General features: G+C 39.2%; 1 protein-coding gene across 1 annotated transcript in view; it reads right to left on the reverse strand.

Annotated features, from left to right (window-relative positions):
• rock2a (rho-associated, coiled-coil containing protein kinase 2a) overlaps nucleotides 1–16,270 on the reverse strand; it is a 113,990-nt gene extending 97,720 nt beyond the window's left edge. Inside the window, exon 1 of the mRNA XM_078399264.1 lies at nucleotides 15,546–16,270. Coding sequence (XP_078255390.1) covers nucleotides 15,546–15,638 — 93 coding nt within the window. The 5' untranslated portion in view covers nucleotides 15,639–16,270. The remainder of the gene's footprint in view (nucleotides 1–15,545) is intronic.
• Between the last annotated feature and the right edge of the window lie 1,058 nt (nucleotides 16,271–17,328).

Here is a 17,328-nt window from a genome sequence, read left to right on the forward strand (position 1 = left end):
ACAACAAAAATGCTACACTGCACCCCAAGGTTATTAGATAAGCTGACCAATATTTAATCAAAAAATTCCCTTGTGCCAAGTTCAGTAAAGTGCTATTAAAGATATTTTGATCCAAGTGCTCCAATAAATAGTGGGGTTTTTTCTGCAGTAATGGGGAAGGAATGCTTTGCGTATTAAATACGGCCTGAAGAAAGCTAAGAGGCAGAAAGTTGATTCAAATTGTTCCTTTCACAACTGTCCATATGATTGCATTCACACACACTATGTATTTCAATAAAAAGTACAGTTGCTCCATTATCTTACACGAGAGATGAAGATAAGATTCCAATTTAAATTTAACATTAGAGATTTCAAATTGTAAATGTAATATCCCTTCTCAATATCTATTGGGCATTTTTCTCCAACTGGCAAATCTTAATTTAGTATGTTATGTTGAAAATGTATTTGTGATCTATAAGTGACTTTACTAAGAATCTTCTCATACACAAGCTTTCAACACAACTTTTTGCCCCCTATCAAGTTGAAGTTAAGCAGCTGGGCCGCCTTCTGATTTTAGGTTGATAAATTAGAACAGGCATTTTTGAAATATTTTCAATTGTGCCACTCTTCACGCATTTCTCAATGTGTGGAAATTTAATTGGCAAATGTGCAAATTCTTTCAATTGTAACTCAACATATTCTGAGCAGGAATCAACTTAACATATGTTTTCCAGAAGCTGAAACAAGTAATGGTTTGAAGACAACACATCATTTCTTTTCTTTTTTTTTTTAAATGCTTGCAGTTGTTCTAGCTAAAACACTCCAATACAGATAAATTTAAAAAACATCCTACATCTTCCTTGACTTGAAATTAAATTATAATCATTACTGTGCATTTGCATGGATCAGGAAAGTGATAGTATTTTACATAAGCAGTTTGCTTAATAGAATGCTAACTTATGCAACTTTATTACAAAAATATTACAATGACTGTTTTGGGGAATACAAGATCCATGTTCTATCTCTGACATTCTATTTCAATGTATTGGATCCATGTGTTGATCTGCGATGTGCCTTTAGGATACAAATATTTTTGGTCAACAAATTTAACAAAAACACTCTTAAAAGCAAAATACATTAATGAACAGTTTACCTCTGAGGGAGCACTTTTCTCATGGAATTGAAGTTGGGGTCTCATGTACAATCGGAATTGGGGTTTGAGCAATTTGTGTATACTGTTCCTATGCAAAGTCACTCCATTGAGGCACTGAACCAAAGACCATCTCAGATAAATATTTAATATCTTATGGCATCAAAAAGATCTCTGAATGCTGGTCAAAATTTAAACTTCAAAAAACATTCTGAAAACAGATTATCTGGCTATTATCTAGCCAGATGATATCTATACTCATCTATTTGTGAAACATTGCCTTCAATTCTTTGCATTACACATGTACTTAAAAAAGTGCTTAATTGTTTTGGAAGATTCATCAGTTATTAAATGTTTTGTATGAACCCAAAGTTCTTTAACAAGTCCATATTGAATTTAAAACAGCATACTTGAAAATACTGCAAATCACACTTCTGTCTTTGCAAAAGCACTAAAACACTCCTATCCAAAATTATAAGTAATCATTTTAGATTGTGAATGCAGTATTTTATCCTGTCTCTTCTGTGGTTTATGAGTTACACTATCTTCATGACCATGCCTTTCCTCCTTTGTACTAAGAAAATTTGCTGAACTTTCAAATGGCAAAAATTCAAATAATCCTTAATTTTTTCCCATGGTTATATATTAAACACTGGAAAAAACATCAAATGTCCTAACTTATTTCATATTAAATGAATTTACCATGCTCTAATATTCACTTTAAACTTGCATTTTTAATATTGCAAAAATACTAATAATGATAATGACAAACTGCCAAATTCTCAATACAAGATGTTATGATAAATCAATCTGAAGGAGGGTCCTGACCCAAAACATCATCTATCCATTTTCTCCAGAGTTGCCGCCTGATCCTCGGAGTTACTCCAGTATTGTGCATCTATCTTTGGTACAAACCAGCATCTGCAGTTCCTTTTTATTGCAAGATTTTATGAAACTGACGTAAACCATCAAACTCAAACTGATTGCATTGGGCTCAATTCAAATATGCAACCTTCCAACACGTTTGAATTATCGTATAGTTGGGCTTAACCATGGCTCAACTACATAATACATTAACAATTCAGCAAAACTCCTACATTGACATTTTTAATGCTGCAAAGAAAAGCTCCTGAAGGACGAAGGCTTTCTTGCAATACTGTCGGAAAGATTCCTGAAAAACTGAATTAAAAAAATAATTAATCCTTTGTAGAAACAGAAAATGGCAGACACACTAAGTTCAGCCCATATCTGCTGAGACAGAAATAAAATTAATGTTTCAGGTCAATGGCTCATCATCAGAAGCAACAAGTTATAATTTAGTATTGAATCCAAGATAAGCCTATTCCCCAAATTAAATAAGACTAGTTAAGTTTCAGACTGTTGTGGCTCTTACTTAACCACCATCAAGGATGATATGTCCATTACTCACACTACAGTTAATCAAATAACAATCGACTAAAATAAAAAGAAAAGTTGTAAATACCCAGCAGGTCAGGCAGCTTCCATGATAAGAGGAACACAGTTAATCATCAGAATTGGAAAAAATTAAGAATTAAATAAATTTAAAGTTGCAGAGAAAAGGGAGAAGGCAAAGAAATAAATGGAAGGTTTGTGATATGGTGGAGGCGTGGAGAGAATAACTGACATCAAGTGGTGGTGGCAACTCTCGGCAGTGGTATAAAGGTAGTGAATAACACAAGTTTTGTCTGAAGTAAATCTGAAATATCATAAGAAGTTGAATGCTGGACATATGAGAATGAGAGAGTTACAACTTATCTAAAATAACTGTCACGGTCTGAAGGCTGTAATATGTCAAGTGTTTAAGGAGACCACATCATGAGGACCAAATGCAGCATTCCAATCTGGAAGAAATACAAGTAAACCACTACTTCCTGCTCAAGTGTGTTTGTGTCCTTGTACGACAAGGGATTAAAAGGGCAATATCTTCTGCAGTTTGTAGAATAATTTAAGTGGATGTTGATTGAGATGGAAGAATGGACTTGTATGGTGAAATAAACGTCACTTTTAAAAGTAGAAAAAGGGAAAGGCATGCTGATGATAGAATCTCATGTTGGATGTGGAAGAAACAATCCCTTTGTAATGCAAAAGTTTAGGAGAGTAAAATATGTGTCTGATGGCAGTACAACATTGGATAAAACAGACAAGTGTAGATAGTCACTTTAAATTACTATATACTACAGTTATCCAATAAAGATAACTAAACAAGCAGACTATGGCTATTAATAGGGACTTCAGCGCAATTGATTGAGTATGGAAACAGGCCAATCGAGTCCACACCGACCATCAATCACCTTTTTACACCAATACTCTGTTATCCAACTTTCTCCATCCACTTCGTACACTTACCAATTAACCTGCAACCCAGGCATCTTTGGGATGTGGAATAAAAAACCCAAGTACTCGGAGGAAACTCAAGCAGTCACAGTGAGAATGTGCAAACTCAACATGGACAGCACCCGAGATCAGGATGGAGCCTGGGTCGCTGATGCTGTGAAGCAGCAGCTTTTCTAGCTGCACTACCTAAAGCAAGAAATTTCTGTAAAACATGCAAAATCTTTCCTTCCCTCCATAAATTGTGTTTTGTATTAAAATTGATGTTTATATCGGATAGTATTAAACCCATTCCCCCACTGCACTATCAGGTTTAAATACAATGATACATCTATTTTGATAACATTTAAATTCCATTTGAAAACAGGCAAGCCGAAACCAGAAAAGTTCCATGCCGTAAAGCATTGGCTGCACCCAAAGAATCACCCATAATCAGCAACCATCTAACTATCTGTTCCAACGGGACAACTTCTCTCTTTGTTGAGTGAAAAATCAATTTGTTGTCACATATCCAACTTGCTAACTATTCGGGTTTCGAACAGTGCTCTGTAACGAAACCGGGGAAAACAAGAACGGGAAATACTTACCAGGTTAGGTAACTGCAAACGCTACTTAATTGTTGTGGATTAATTCCAAAAACCTTAACACAGTCTGAAGAAAGTCTCGACCCAAAATGTCACCCATTCCTTCTCTCCAGAGATGCTGCCTGTCCCGTTGAGTTACTCCAGCTTTTTGTGTCTATCTTCAGATTCTTCAAATCAGTCCCAATTCCATCATCGTTTGTGCACCAAACTTAGGATAGACTCATTTATCACCATCACAATATCTGTTTGCTATCTTCGCATAACCATGTTTATCACTAACACCTTCTTGATTTGGCTGCTCCAACAGTCTCCCAGCAGTTTATCTTGTGCAATTCTTGCTCTCTGATCTTCTTACCCACCACCACATATACCCTGAGAAACATGAAGCTCCCCCAGCTTTCATAACAAACTTAAGTTTTTTTCATCACTAAACCAAGTTGGGGCTTTCTCCCACATGACCCTTAACAATCAAATCCCCTTTACTTCCATCCCACCATACTCAAAAGTGACTTCATAGTCCCTTATAGTATACCCCTCCACTTTCACTTAAACCATAAAGCACAATCCTAATCAGTTCTTCCTTGCCTTGTACCAATGATGCAAGGAAAACCTATGTTTGCAGTGAACATCTACAATATACTACAACTTTAAAAATGGATCTTAAGTAAATTCTTAAGGGCAAACTTTTGAAGGGATATTGGGAAAGAGCAGAAATCAGGACTAATAAGATGGTCCCTGTGTTTTATTTTCTGAATAATATTTCAAGTGCTATTAGATGTGCTTTGCTTTAAAGTTATCACTGACCACTATGGGGCAGATAGCCCACCCCAGCTCTGAGTCTCCCGATCAAGCATAGGCCCTTTACTGAGTCAGTGGACACTAAATTCATTCCAACAAGTCAGTGCAACCTACAATAGATTTCACTTTTTTTTAAGCATTAAAATGAAAAAATGATATCAGGTGGAATGAAGCATATTTTATTATTTTCAATTATTCTTAGTTGCTCAATAAAAAAATATATATATTTCACATGTTTTTAGTAACTTTTATTTTACGATTTTATTTAAACTTGTCGCAACTATTACCGAACATTTGTCAATGATAAAGACAAATATTCAATTGTCTTAGGTGCAATTACAGCTTCGTCATAACCACGAGCAAGTCACCAGCCCTCAATAAACTGCCAGTTAATGAGGAAATGCAGCATCAGCTCTCTTATCCAGGAAAAGGCAAATTCATCCTACTGTCAAGCTAACACTGACATGCTTAAAATAGAAATGAAAATAACTGGGGAACAAACAAGTGCCACTCTGGAGACCCTGAGCTAGTAAATAGGTCTTTAACTGGATGGATCTCAGTTGCGCAAGAAAAATGTTATTATAATAAGCATCTACTAATTTTTTGCCTACCAAGTTAAATCCCAACTCAAAAGGTAACCTTACGACCAACATAATGCTTATAATACCTTGAAGGAAATCAGAATTTATGTAAAAAATGGCTGTTTGACAAGCAATAGACTAAAAAAATATATTTGCTGAGTGATACCAAGAGCTCCTCTGAATTTCCTACCAATTTCCACTTGCACAAAAGTGTCATCATTTAGAATTTTTCAATTGAATAATTTTCAAATTTCTACTTATTCCTTCATCATCTGGAGTCGATCAGAAAGGCCTTTAAAGCGAACCATTCCACAGAGCTGCTTTAAATTATACTGATTCAACAACCAAACTTTCCCCAAGTTCACCAAAGTAGATTTTCAATAGTGCTTTATTATAAATAGTGCACCTGGACACCTGGTGCATAGGATACAAATGTAACACAAATGATTAAATCAGTATTGGTTTGTAAATATGTATGGACAGGCATGCTAAAAAGAATCTCAAGGCAGATTTCAATGTGATGTCCAGTGATTCATTTTTGCCTCCAATCCAGTTTTAACATCCACGAGAATGGAGAGTCAGGATCACGATCGAATATCTCATCCTAATATTTATTATCACAGTTATTATCACTGGCATTTTCACACATGGTTCCCATATACTTGGTTTATTTTAAGTTACAGGTTTATTTCTGCCTACCAATATCATTTGAACTAACCACTGGAACAAGGAAATAGTGGAAATTAACTTCATTGCTCTTCCTCCGGATGACAAATTACACCATTGCCATTCTATCAGTCAGCATAGCTTAAAGTTTGAAAGCAATTCAAGTTTATATAAAAATGTCAGGTTTATTATTTTCCAAGCAATCCTATTTTGGGACATATACCTGCAAAAATAACATGGCTTGCACATTTGCAACAGCACTATAACCACACTATACAATCAGGAATATTCAATGCAATCTGATTTGAATTTATACCAATATTAACAATTTGCTATATATTCATTATGACTGTGCAATCATTTTTGTTGAATGGGATTTGTAAACTTGACTTTTATAATTTGGATTATTGTTTGCATAGCTCCCTCCCTCAGGGGGGGAGAGCCCCACTTCAAAAAGGGTTCTGCAAAACCTTTTTTTAAATATTAATTTAAGAGTAATTAATTAATCATGCTAAACACATCTCATAAGATTAGGTGGTTTACCCCAAAATATTCCAGAAGAAATGTCAAATGAAATGCCATTTCCCCACTAATTATTAGTCAAAAAAGGTTAATGGCTTTCTCACATAATAGCTCCATTGAGAAAAGATCGAGAGCATCAGTCCCTTCACCCCATCCCCCTTCCTACACTCAGACCTACACTTCCTACACTCAGATGCACCTATGCACCCCACCCAATTTCTTCAGAGGAATTGCACTTATAACTTGAAACACACTCAGATCACATCCACTCAGATTTTTCTGAAGTTTGAATATCAGATAAGCATCAACAACCATCCTAACACACTATCCAAAAAACAGTACATTCAACATGCAGAATTCCCTCAGTGCTTCAGTGTTTGCCCAATATCTCGTGTGAATTGCCGTCAGGGCGCTTATTGACTCAGTCATGATAACACTTGAATAAACAGAACACCCAGCAGAATAAGATTTTGATTTCTCTGCATTGGTGATAATTTCAACAAACTGCATAAATTAGATGTATTCTCCATTCTATAACAACAGAATTGATGAGAATACTTAGCAGTCAGAATTTCAGGAGCAAATATCTCAGAGATCTTAGAGGCTGGGATTATATTGGTTATCGTAGTCATTTTAAAACACAAGGCTTCCATCACCAATCTACAACCTGCAAAATAACAGAAATTCAAAACTAAATCATTGGTAAGGAAAATAAAATAAATGCATCAATAGATTAATTCTGAGTTTCTGAATCATCTTGCATAGGTCAGGGTTATGAAGAATGAATCATTAAGATCACCTTGAGTAAAGATCATATTATGATCTTTACTCATTTTTTATAGGAAGTAGAAACAAACCGACCCAATGTTGTAATGTACCAAATACAACGACGACGACGACACAAGTCAAAAGTTCAGGAAATATCTATGCTAAGATAACCTACACAGCTTTTTCCTCTGAGGAACTTGAGCTCGTGTACATTACTTTCCAGTACGATACAGGTCTCATCTCAGGATTACGACCTGTGGAACAAACTAGTGAGAAAAGGAGCAGGTAGATCATACAAAAAAAAAGCATGGCTCAAAGAGCTGGTGCAGGGAAGGGTGGGAGGGCTGCACTTAAACTGAAGGGGCACAAATATCCTGACAGGGAGATTTTCTCTTCCTACTCGGGAGGGTTTAAACAAGTCGGGCAGGGGCTGTGACCCAAAGCGAATAAATGTGAGAGATGGGAATAGAGAGCCTCATATACATGTTATTGTGACTAACTTCAATAGATGTGAAAGTTAGGGGCATGTTAGGGAGCAAGGAGGATCAACTAAAATGTGGTTATGTTAATGGTAAAAGGCCAAAGGGAAGGCAGAGGCGAGGATTGGTACTGGGACATTATAGAAATGTGGCTGGGGCAGGATAAATCAATGTTCCAGAGTACAGATGCTACAAGCGTGATAGAGGTACAGATGAGAGGAGGGGGAATTGCATTTTTGAGAAGGGATGTAATCACAGCAGTACTCAGAGTATATTCTTGGGGAGTAGAATAAAGTAAAACAATTATGGGCGAACCTTAGAAACAAGATGATGATCACTATTATAAGCACCCCAATAGTCAGCAAGAATTAGAGGAATAAATATATAAGCAGATGGCAGACAGCTGCAAAAATAGGGCCAAAATAGTAAGCATTTTAAACTTTCCTTATGTTGACTAGGAACCTCATATTGCAAAAGAGATTTGGACAGGGTGCAATTTCTTAAGGGTGTCCAGCAAAGTTTTCACAAAGTTAAAATAGAGGGCTTGATTCGCGAGCATGCAACACTGTACCCCCTACTAGGGGAAAAGGCAAGGCATGTGACTGAAGTGCCAGTAGGAGAACAATTTGGGACCAGTGACCATAAAATAGCTGTGGAAAAATATATGATTGGTCGACAAGTTAATGTCCTCTAGGGCAAAGCCCATTTTCAAGGTTTTAAACAGAAACCCACTGTAGTTTATTGGGATATATTGTTAAAAACAAAGGAATTGAGGGAACCAAATAGTGATAATCTGGACCATATCCAAATTACAAATGAGGCACTACAACTCTGAAAGAATATCATGTGAATAAATCCTCAGGGTACCAGTAAACAGAAATCCCTCTGAACTTTACTTATTTGCAGTATCTCTCCATTTGTCCTCACAGTATGTGAGGACAAAGGACTATGTCTCGGACATGGTGGTCTGCAGCACAGGGATTCCGCAGGGTTCCTCCATTTTTGTTCACCCTGTACACTGCCGACTTCAGGCACGGCTCTGCAAACTCCTATCTACAGAAGTTCTCTGACGACCCTGCCATCGTCGGCCTCATCACAGTACAGAGAACTGATCAAGGAGTTTGTGGACTGGTGCCAGCGGAACCGCCTCAACGTGGGGAAAACCAGGGATATGGTGGTAGATTTCCGCAGGCGCAGCCAGGTCCCCCCAACACCGGTGAACATCCAGGGAATGGACATCAGGAGGGTGGACTCTTATAAGTACCTGGGTGTTTACCTCAATAATAAATTGGACTGGACTGAAAACACCAATGCGCTATACAAAAAGGGCCAGAGCAGACATTACCCGCTGAGGAGACTCAGGTCCTTTGGAGTGCAGGGGGCACTCCTAAGGACCTTCTACAACACGGTGGTTGCATCAGCCATTTTCTATGGAGTGGTCTCTGGAGCAGCAGCATCTCAGCGGTGGAGGGGAAGAGACTTGACAAGCTGGTCAGGAAGGGCAGCTCTGTCCTGGGTTGTCCCCTCGACTCAGTGCAGGCGGTGGGAGAGAGGAGGATGATGGCAAAGTTAACATCGCTGCTGGACAATGACTCCTACCCCATGCAGGACACTGTCACTGCACTGAGTAGCTCCTTCAGTGACAGACTCCTTCACCCCAAGTGCTTGAAGGAGAGATATGGGAGGTCCTTCCTTCCCGCTGCTGTGAGACTGCACAACCAGCACTGCTCCCAGCAGACGAGTCAACAGTAACAGTTAAGGAATACACAGTAAACTGATGACAATTTATCCTTGTCTTTACTTTTATTTATAATGAATGATCTCTTGCTATCCACTTTGCTGCTAACACTGTAAATTTCCCCGGTGTGGGACAAATAAAGGAATATATTATTATTATTTAGAAAGTAATCCACACTTATTCCTATTCCCAAAGTGCATGACCTCACACACATTGTCTCTTCCCCCTCTCCCCCCCCCCCCCCCATCAAACTCCAGTCAATAAGACTGTCAGTTTGCCTTAAGATATGTTATATTAAATGTCGCTGGTTCAAGGGGTACTTGAAATACTAACCTTCATTTTCACAGCCTTTTACCTCGCATATTGGTATTGGAAAAGTAAGAGGCAAAACATTATAACTTAAACATTAAACCATTAATAATCTATTAAAAAGGTTTGAAGAAGCATAAGGTTTGAAGATGCTTAACATCATTACTTATTGCAAAAGCATATAATGGACATAGTTGGTTCGTTACATAAAATACAGCTTATTCGCAAAAGGGCAATTCTTCCATTTGTGCAGTAGGCTGCGCTTGGCGTTTGTTACTTGAATGAAATTCTGTGCAAAGTGAAACCAAGCAATTCCTATGTACGGATTAAAATTACTTGCTTGCATGAGGTTACAGATATCTAGTTTTCATACCACTGATGGTCTATACCGTGTAGGCAAATAGAAGCATTTCCAGTACAGGTCAGTAAGTTTACAGAACATAATTTACATCCTTAAGGAATTGACTGTTCCTAGTTCGCCACCATCTGATAGTACACCTAGAACAGAGACACATCATGGCTATCGCCCAAGTGTGGAATCCTGGAGACAAATGCAAGCATGGCTGCAGTGTGATATGAAGTGTGTCACTGATTATTTTAAATACATGTTGATTTTATGCAAACCACATCAGATTAATAGTTGGGTTCTACTACTGGTTGATCCAATGTTTCGATCAACATCAAGAAATCAACCACCATTTTCCCATGTTGTTCCCACAAAGCTGGATAAAGTTCGCATGGAACATGATATTCTTGCCAAAAAAGTTAAAATGCTGTTGATAGCCGAAATTCCCATCCATTCAACTTCCTAAAATTATTTAGTTTTTGAAATGACAAGAGAAGATTACGACAAAATCCAGCATTGAGAGATCCGGTGTCCTGAGAGTTCAGGTAGAATGTACAGACTAAAATATTTTCTTCATTGACTTCCAATAAAGATTGAACTTGAAACAGCCCTTCAACATAGGCTGACCTTCTTCAAGTCCCTGTTCTTGTGTTCTGCATCATTGCATTTCCACAATCTGCTCACAGGGACATCATTGGTTTCAAGATTAAAAAAAGGTTTGGTGCCAAAGCAAAGCATCTGCAGGCAGCTTTAGTCCAAATGTAAATTTAGCTTTTATATAAATTATAATCCTTGTAGAAATCAGAGTTTTTAAATTAAGATACATCATTGTAGGCTAATATAGACTGTACCAGAACTGTAACAGGAGAGGAATAGGATATTCAAATGAAAAAGTCCCTGTCAGCAAGCACCCTCCTTACAGCCAGACAGTTTTAATTTTATCCACTGTCCTCCAAATACCTACATCCAGTTGCCTTAATAGACCTTGCACATTGACAGAATTTCTTTCCCAACCACTAATCCTAAAAGTGAATTCCACTACCTCATTATCCAAGTTAAACTGCTCCTGCAAGTTTTTCTTTAAAAGTATTAAATTTATGAATCTTGGAGTTACAGACAGAACCCTGATTTCTTTCAACCCAAAGTAACCATTTCTCACCACCCAGCTCCGGCCTTTCATAATTTCAAACATAGTTAAAAAACAGTTCCATTATTTGCACTTTCACAAAAAGAACCTTCTAATTTTTCAAATCATCGCCATTTTATTTCCCAATACCAGCTGACAGTGAATGAATGTCGTATCTATCTATCTTTAATTGATAGAATGTCGTATCTATCTATCGATTACCCGGTCCTCAGGAGAGGCCCGCAGGAGAAACGGGGCCGAGGTCAGCCACTTTTCCCTGTCCCCCCTCGCCCGCCCACGGCCCCGGGAGATGCTCCCCGCCCGCCAACGGGTCCACGGATCGGTAGGGTTGCTGAGCCCGAAGGAGAGCTTTCCACCCAATGGTTCCAGTCCCAAACCTCTCCTGCATTGGTCAACACCCTCTCCTCTCCCCACCCCCTACTCACCCACTCGATCCCCCCTGAACCCTCCCCCCACGCCATCCCCGCTGAACCTCCCCTCCATCCCTCCTCAACCCCCCTTATCACCCTCCCTCAGCCGCGCCCGCAGGACCGCCCGCAGCAGAGATTTGCAGCCAACGGGTGTGCACCCATCTAGTAAAACTTAAATTTCTTCCTTAGTGTGAACAATGAGAGAATTTCTGATTTCAAACAGTGATTAAAAGCATGATAAACAAAATTAATTTCAAATCTATTCTATTGATACTAAATGAACCCTTCCGACTTATACTTCAATGTAATCAAAGCAATTAATACAAGTAAAAGACAAAAAACAGACACAAGGAAGCAGTCTCCAAAACACTAATAATATGGATAATGCAACAATTCCAGGTAAATATTAAGCAGGCACAACGCAATTTCTCCCAGCAAATAGGAAGTTTTCTTTTAGTTTCTTTCCCATCTCCGAGACACACAGTAAAGAAAAAAGATAATTTCCTTAATCGTAAGCTGTCTATGAAGGGGAAGGAAGGTTATCGATGGTTAATTTAAATAAAAGTGCACCGCATTCCAAGTTTTACCAAAATGGCCTAAACTTAATAAATTTTACATTTGTTTTGATTGAAATAATAATATATTCACGTCAACAATGGCAAAATTGACGGGTTTTCAAAATAACAGACGCCGAGCAAACCTGCTGCTCACAGAATACAGAGGAAAGTCAAGTAGGACAACTCATCATTGCAAAATGCCATGGCAAGTGAAGCACGAAGTGATCATGTCTGAGGGATAGGGTATTAAATTAAATTTCCATCACCAAGAACATTTCCATTCCCCACTGTTAACTTCAATCTTCGTTATGACACGTGCATGCGCCAATAGATATTTATATCTGACACATAAATAGATCAAGATATAGATATCACTTCTCACATTTGGCTCCAACTCAATTATGATTGAACTCTTATAATCATTCTCTCAAATGGAACTGTAACTGACCTACGATTAATTTAATTCCTAATACGACATGTAATTATGTATTTAAAAGGCATATCAACTTGCACTTTTCCCAATAACTTTCTGAATTTCGCCATTACAATCTGGGATGCCCAAAACAAATGATTGCAAAAAAATGCTCAAAATTAGCTGCTGATTAAAATAAGGTTTTCGCTTTGAAATATAATAGATTTCAATCTAACAAAGATATCTTTGTTAAATATTTAAATACTGTTAATACTCAGATTGGAGCTTTTCTAATTACTTAATACCATGCCATCACATCAATGCAAGCTATTTCAAATCAGCATAAAGGGAATCCCATTCGTTCACGGTAGGTATGAAAATAAAGAGTCCACTGCAATCTACCAGAAATCTTAGTTGAAAACATTTACTATCCTGTTGATGCACAACTTCAAAATTGCTAATACTCCCAAAGGAAAAGTGATGGGACTACTTGCTGACATTCACAAAACAACTTTTTCCTAGCTTGCAGGAATTAATTTGCAACACAGTGGCACAGATGTTAGAGCTGCTGCCTCGCACAGTAGACCCCACATACAATCCTGATCCCGGGTGCTATCTGCATGAAGTTTGCATGTTCTCCACGACAGCATGACAGAACATCACGCTGTCCGCTGAGTGCTCTGGTTTCCTCTTGCATCTCAAAAACAAGCGGGTTTGTAGGTTAGTTGACCATTGCAAATTGCCCTTAATATGTATGGAGTGGATGCAAAAGTGGGATAATATAGAACTTATGTAAATGGATCGATGGTCAGCATAGAACTCAATGGGCCAAAAGATCATATGTGATGGGAGCAGAATTAGGCCTTTCGGCCCATCAAGTCTACTCTGCCATTCAATCACGGCTGATCTATCTCTCCCTCATAACCCCATTCTCCTGCCTTCTCTTCATAACCTGACAAAGGCCTGTTTCCTTGCTGTATCTCCAAAAGAAACTGAGAGTCCCCATACTTGCAAGTACATTTATGCCAGGAATGTGTTAAACATCATCAGGTTCTTAAATAATTTACAATCATTTTTACAAACCAGTTTTTAAGACTTCAACCAAGCTATATTAGGTTTTAATACATGGGTTTGTCTGGAGCAGGTCATGGTTTACAAATCTGAGTTTTTGAAGGGGCGACAAAGGTAATTGATGACCGCCGTGCAGTTGATGTTGTGCACATGCACTTCAGTGAAGCATTTGACATGATCCTTCATGGTAGCTGATCCGGAAGATTAAGAAGGAATCCTGGTGTTGTGTTGGAAACAGATATGATAGTGGCATTTAAGTGGCTTTTTGATAGGCATATGAATATGCAGGGAATGGGAGGATATTGATCACATGCAGACAGAAGAGATTGTTTAATTTAACATGTCCAGCACAGACTTTGTGGACCAAAGGGCCTGCTCCTGTGCTGCTCTATACTTCAGAAACCAGAAGTTCCCAGTACAGGCAAAAATGTCCAGAAGTGAAGAAATGAAATCGGAGATAAAATTACATTCATCTGATTCTAAAAGACTTCTTGCCTTTAATGCACTGATTCGGTCCAAAGTAATGAAATAATTCACAAGTTTTATGATTCTGCAAATATAAAAGACATATCAGATAGGATAAATGTTATGAAACCTTACCTCTAACTAAAGTTGCGTACAACCAGAGGACATGTTTGAAAAGAATACGCCAATTGAGGGAATTTGAGGAAGAATTTGTTTTCACCCCAAAAGTTGAAATCTGAAACTCTGCACTCGGGAAACAGGTTTTAAGCACTTGAAATGCAATGGGATAAAAAGCTCCAAATTGGGTGATAGGCACATTGGGAAGAAAGCAATGTTACTAAATTGTATGTACTGTCAAAACAGTGGCTGTATGCAAATGGTCATAATTGAAATATCTCAGACACAAAGAACAGCATTACGAAAAAGTGTAGAAAGGAATTGCAGATGCTGGTTTACTCCGAAGATTGACACACAACTTTATTACAGCATTTTGTGTCCATCTTCAGTGTTACAAAAAAACATTTAAAAAATGAACATAATAAAATAAAAAAATGCATCCAATACAGCTTCATTCCTTTGGAAGTAAATAATCCATCTGGACCTCAAGCAACTGTTATATTCTATTTCAATTGGCTGATTTCTACAAAAACGAGAAATGTATTGTTCCGATTTTGCAGTTCTGATTTTTCCGATTCAATTGAATAAAATGAAACCAGCCATCCATGGCAGATTTTATCAAAACTTAATGCTGCCCACCAAAACTTGTGGCCAGTGGCCAAAAGAGCCCATGACTTACATTGAAAAAAGGAACATTGCGATACAACAAAACCTCACTGATCCACTTCAAAGTACAAAATAACAAACTAAATATTTGTGCAAAACCACAATATTTTGCAATGTTTTCACAAATTCAATCTGAAGGCACAGTATTCAACTCCCCCATAAATTCAAATCACCAGCTTTGTCTTCGTTGTAACATATCCTCTTCCTCCCTCCTCCACTCTCAAACCAGGACAGTCTGTCCGTACTGGACACCAAAAAGTTGCGCGAATCCACGCAAACATCTTGATGTTCACCCATGCAACATAAAAGGGCCAACTTTGCAGCCTTCCGTTGCAGAAACGGCCCACACCGAGATAATTTGAAGGGTGTGGGTGGGGATTAAAGTTGCAGGGAGAAGCACCGAAACATTCCCCGTCTAAAGGACTCACCAACAAACTCTCCGCGTTAATCGGAGACTTCGGGTCTCTGACCATTGCCTCCAGCTTTTTCAGCCGCGACTTCAGGCTGTCTACCGACGACATGGTGGAGGAGGCCGTTGTCCTGTGCCCCAGATCCGGCGTCTCTCTCACTCTCTTTCTCTCTACGATGGGACTCACGACACGGGTTCACACTACTCACTCAACCTCTGTCCCACTACCGCCGTCTCCTTGCAGGCCACGGCAGCCTGGGCCTACAACAGCTGCCTTGGGGAAGAGACAGGCACACGGGAGACTTTGTTGTAGACATAAGATAAGCGGGTAGCCCACTCCTCCTCGCCGCCGCCGCTCCTCCTCCCTCTCCTCCTCTATGCCAGGCCGCGCCTATTTCCACCGCCGAGGGTAACGGCCGCCGTGTCGATTTGAATCGGAAGCCGCGAGGCGATTACTCGGAGCCGATGACAAAAACAACCGCACAGACGTTCCAAAACGTCATCGGAATTCAGCACGCGAGGCCTGTTGGGAGTGAGTGAGTGAGTGAATGAGTCCACTCGGCCGCTCTCCCCCTGCTGCCCGCCTGCTCACTCGCTCCACTGGATGGTGGGGGGGGTCCTCGCCTCGCTGTGCGCCTGCGTACTCCCCCTCACTCCCCTCCGGTGGCTGGCAGTAAATGCGCTCACTGAGAGAAGGTGCACTCGCGCCTGCCTGCCTGGCAACTGACCGACTCCAGTGAAGGTTGGGAGCTACCATCTTTGATGCAGGCGCCTACCGTCAGCGGGAACGGAAGGAGCTATGGACCAGAAAGTGAAGACACAAGAAACTGTGTAGATAGACATAAATCGTTGGGGTAACTCAGCATCTCTGGAGAAAAAATAATGGGTGATGTTTCAGGTCGAGACCCTTCTTCAGACTGAGAGTCAGGGGGAAAGGGAGACAAGAGATTTGTGGAAGGGTAAAGTGTGAACACGACAGAACAAAGCAGGCAGACGGTGCTCAATGAAATGTGGAATGGGTCATTTTAACCGAGGGGAAGGTGACAACGAGGCATACAAACAGCAACATTAATCAGTGAAACTAGTCAGAAAACATGGATAGGGAGGGAAATTAGATACTGGATTACAACAAACCCCACAAAGTTTTTATTTTTATTTTTATTTTTTATATATAAACCCCACAAAGTGCTGGAGTAACTCCAGCAGACGAGGCAGCATCTCTTTTAATAAGAAAACTTAATGCTGTCTCCTCGCCCGCCGAGTCACTTCAGCACTTGAGTGAGGTTTTTTTTTTAAATAGACCAGAAAGTATTGAGAGATTTTTTACAAATCTCATGCTTGAGGCACCAAGGAGTGGGGTAGACACCATCAGGACACATTAAAAAAAAGAGAGGGTCAGCTGTTTGAAACAACCAGGCCCTTCCGGTTGCTGAGCGCAGAGACAGCTGCATGCAGTGACATTCCTGGCCGTCCTTTCATTCCTGTGACAAATCCAGGCACAATTAAACTATGAAGTCATGAAAGTTTGTTGAACACAGGGCTTGAAAAGGAAATGCATTATTAATAATTAATTTATCGTTTTACTGTTATTCTTATATTAATTCTCCAAAACTTTGCGTTTACCCAATTTTATTTGTCTGAATGTGAGGTTATATATGAAGTGACAGTGCCACACCAAGGACAAATGAGTAATTTGACATTTTGAACGATTTTTTAAAATCCTGTTTTATTTCTTCGTATCATGATGTCTTTACGCCAATATCTATTACGGATAATTGTCGATACAGATTAAAAAATACCTG

The sequence above is a fragment of the Rhinoraja longicauda genome, chromosome 5 (assembly GCF_053455715.1).
Source record: "Rhinoraja longicauda isolate Sanriku21f chromosome 5, sRhiLon1.1, whole genome shotgun sequence".
Lineage (NCBI taxonomy): Eukaryota > Metazoa > Chordata > Chondrichthyes > Rajiformes > Arhynchobatidae > Rhinoraja > Rhinoraja longicauda.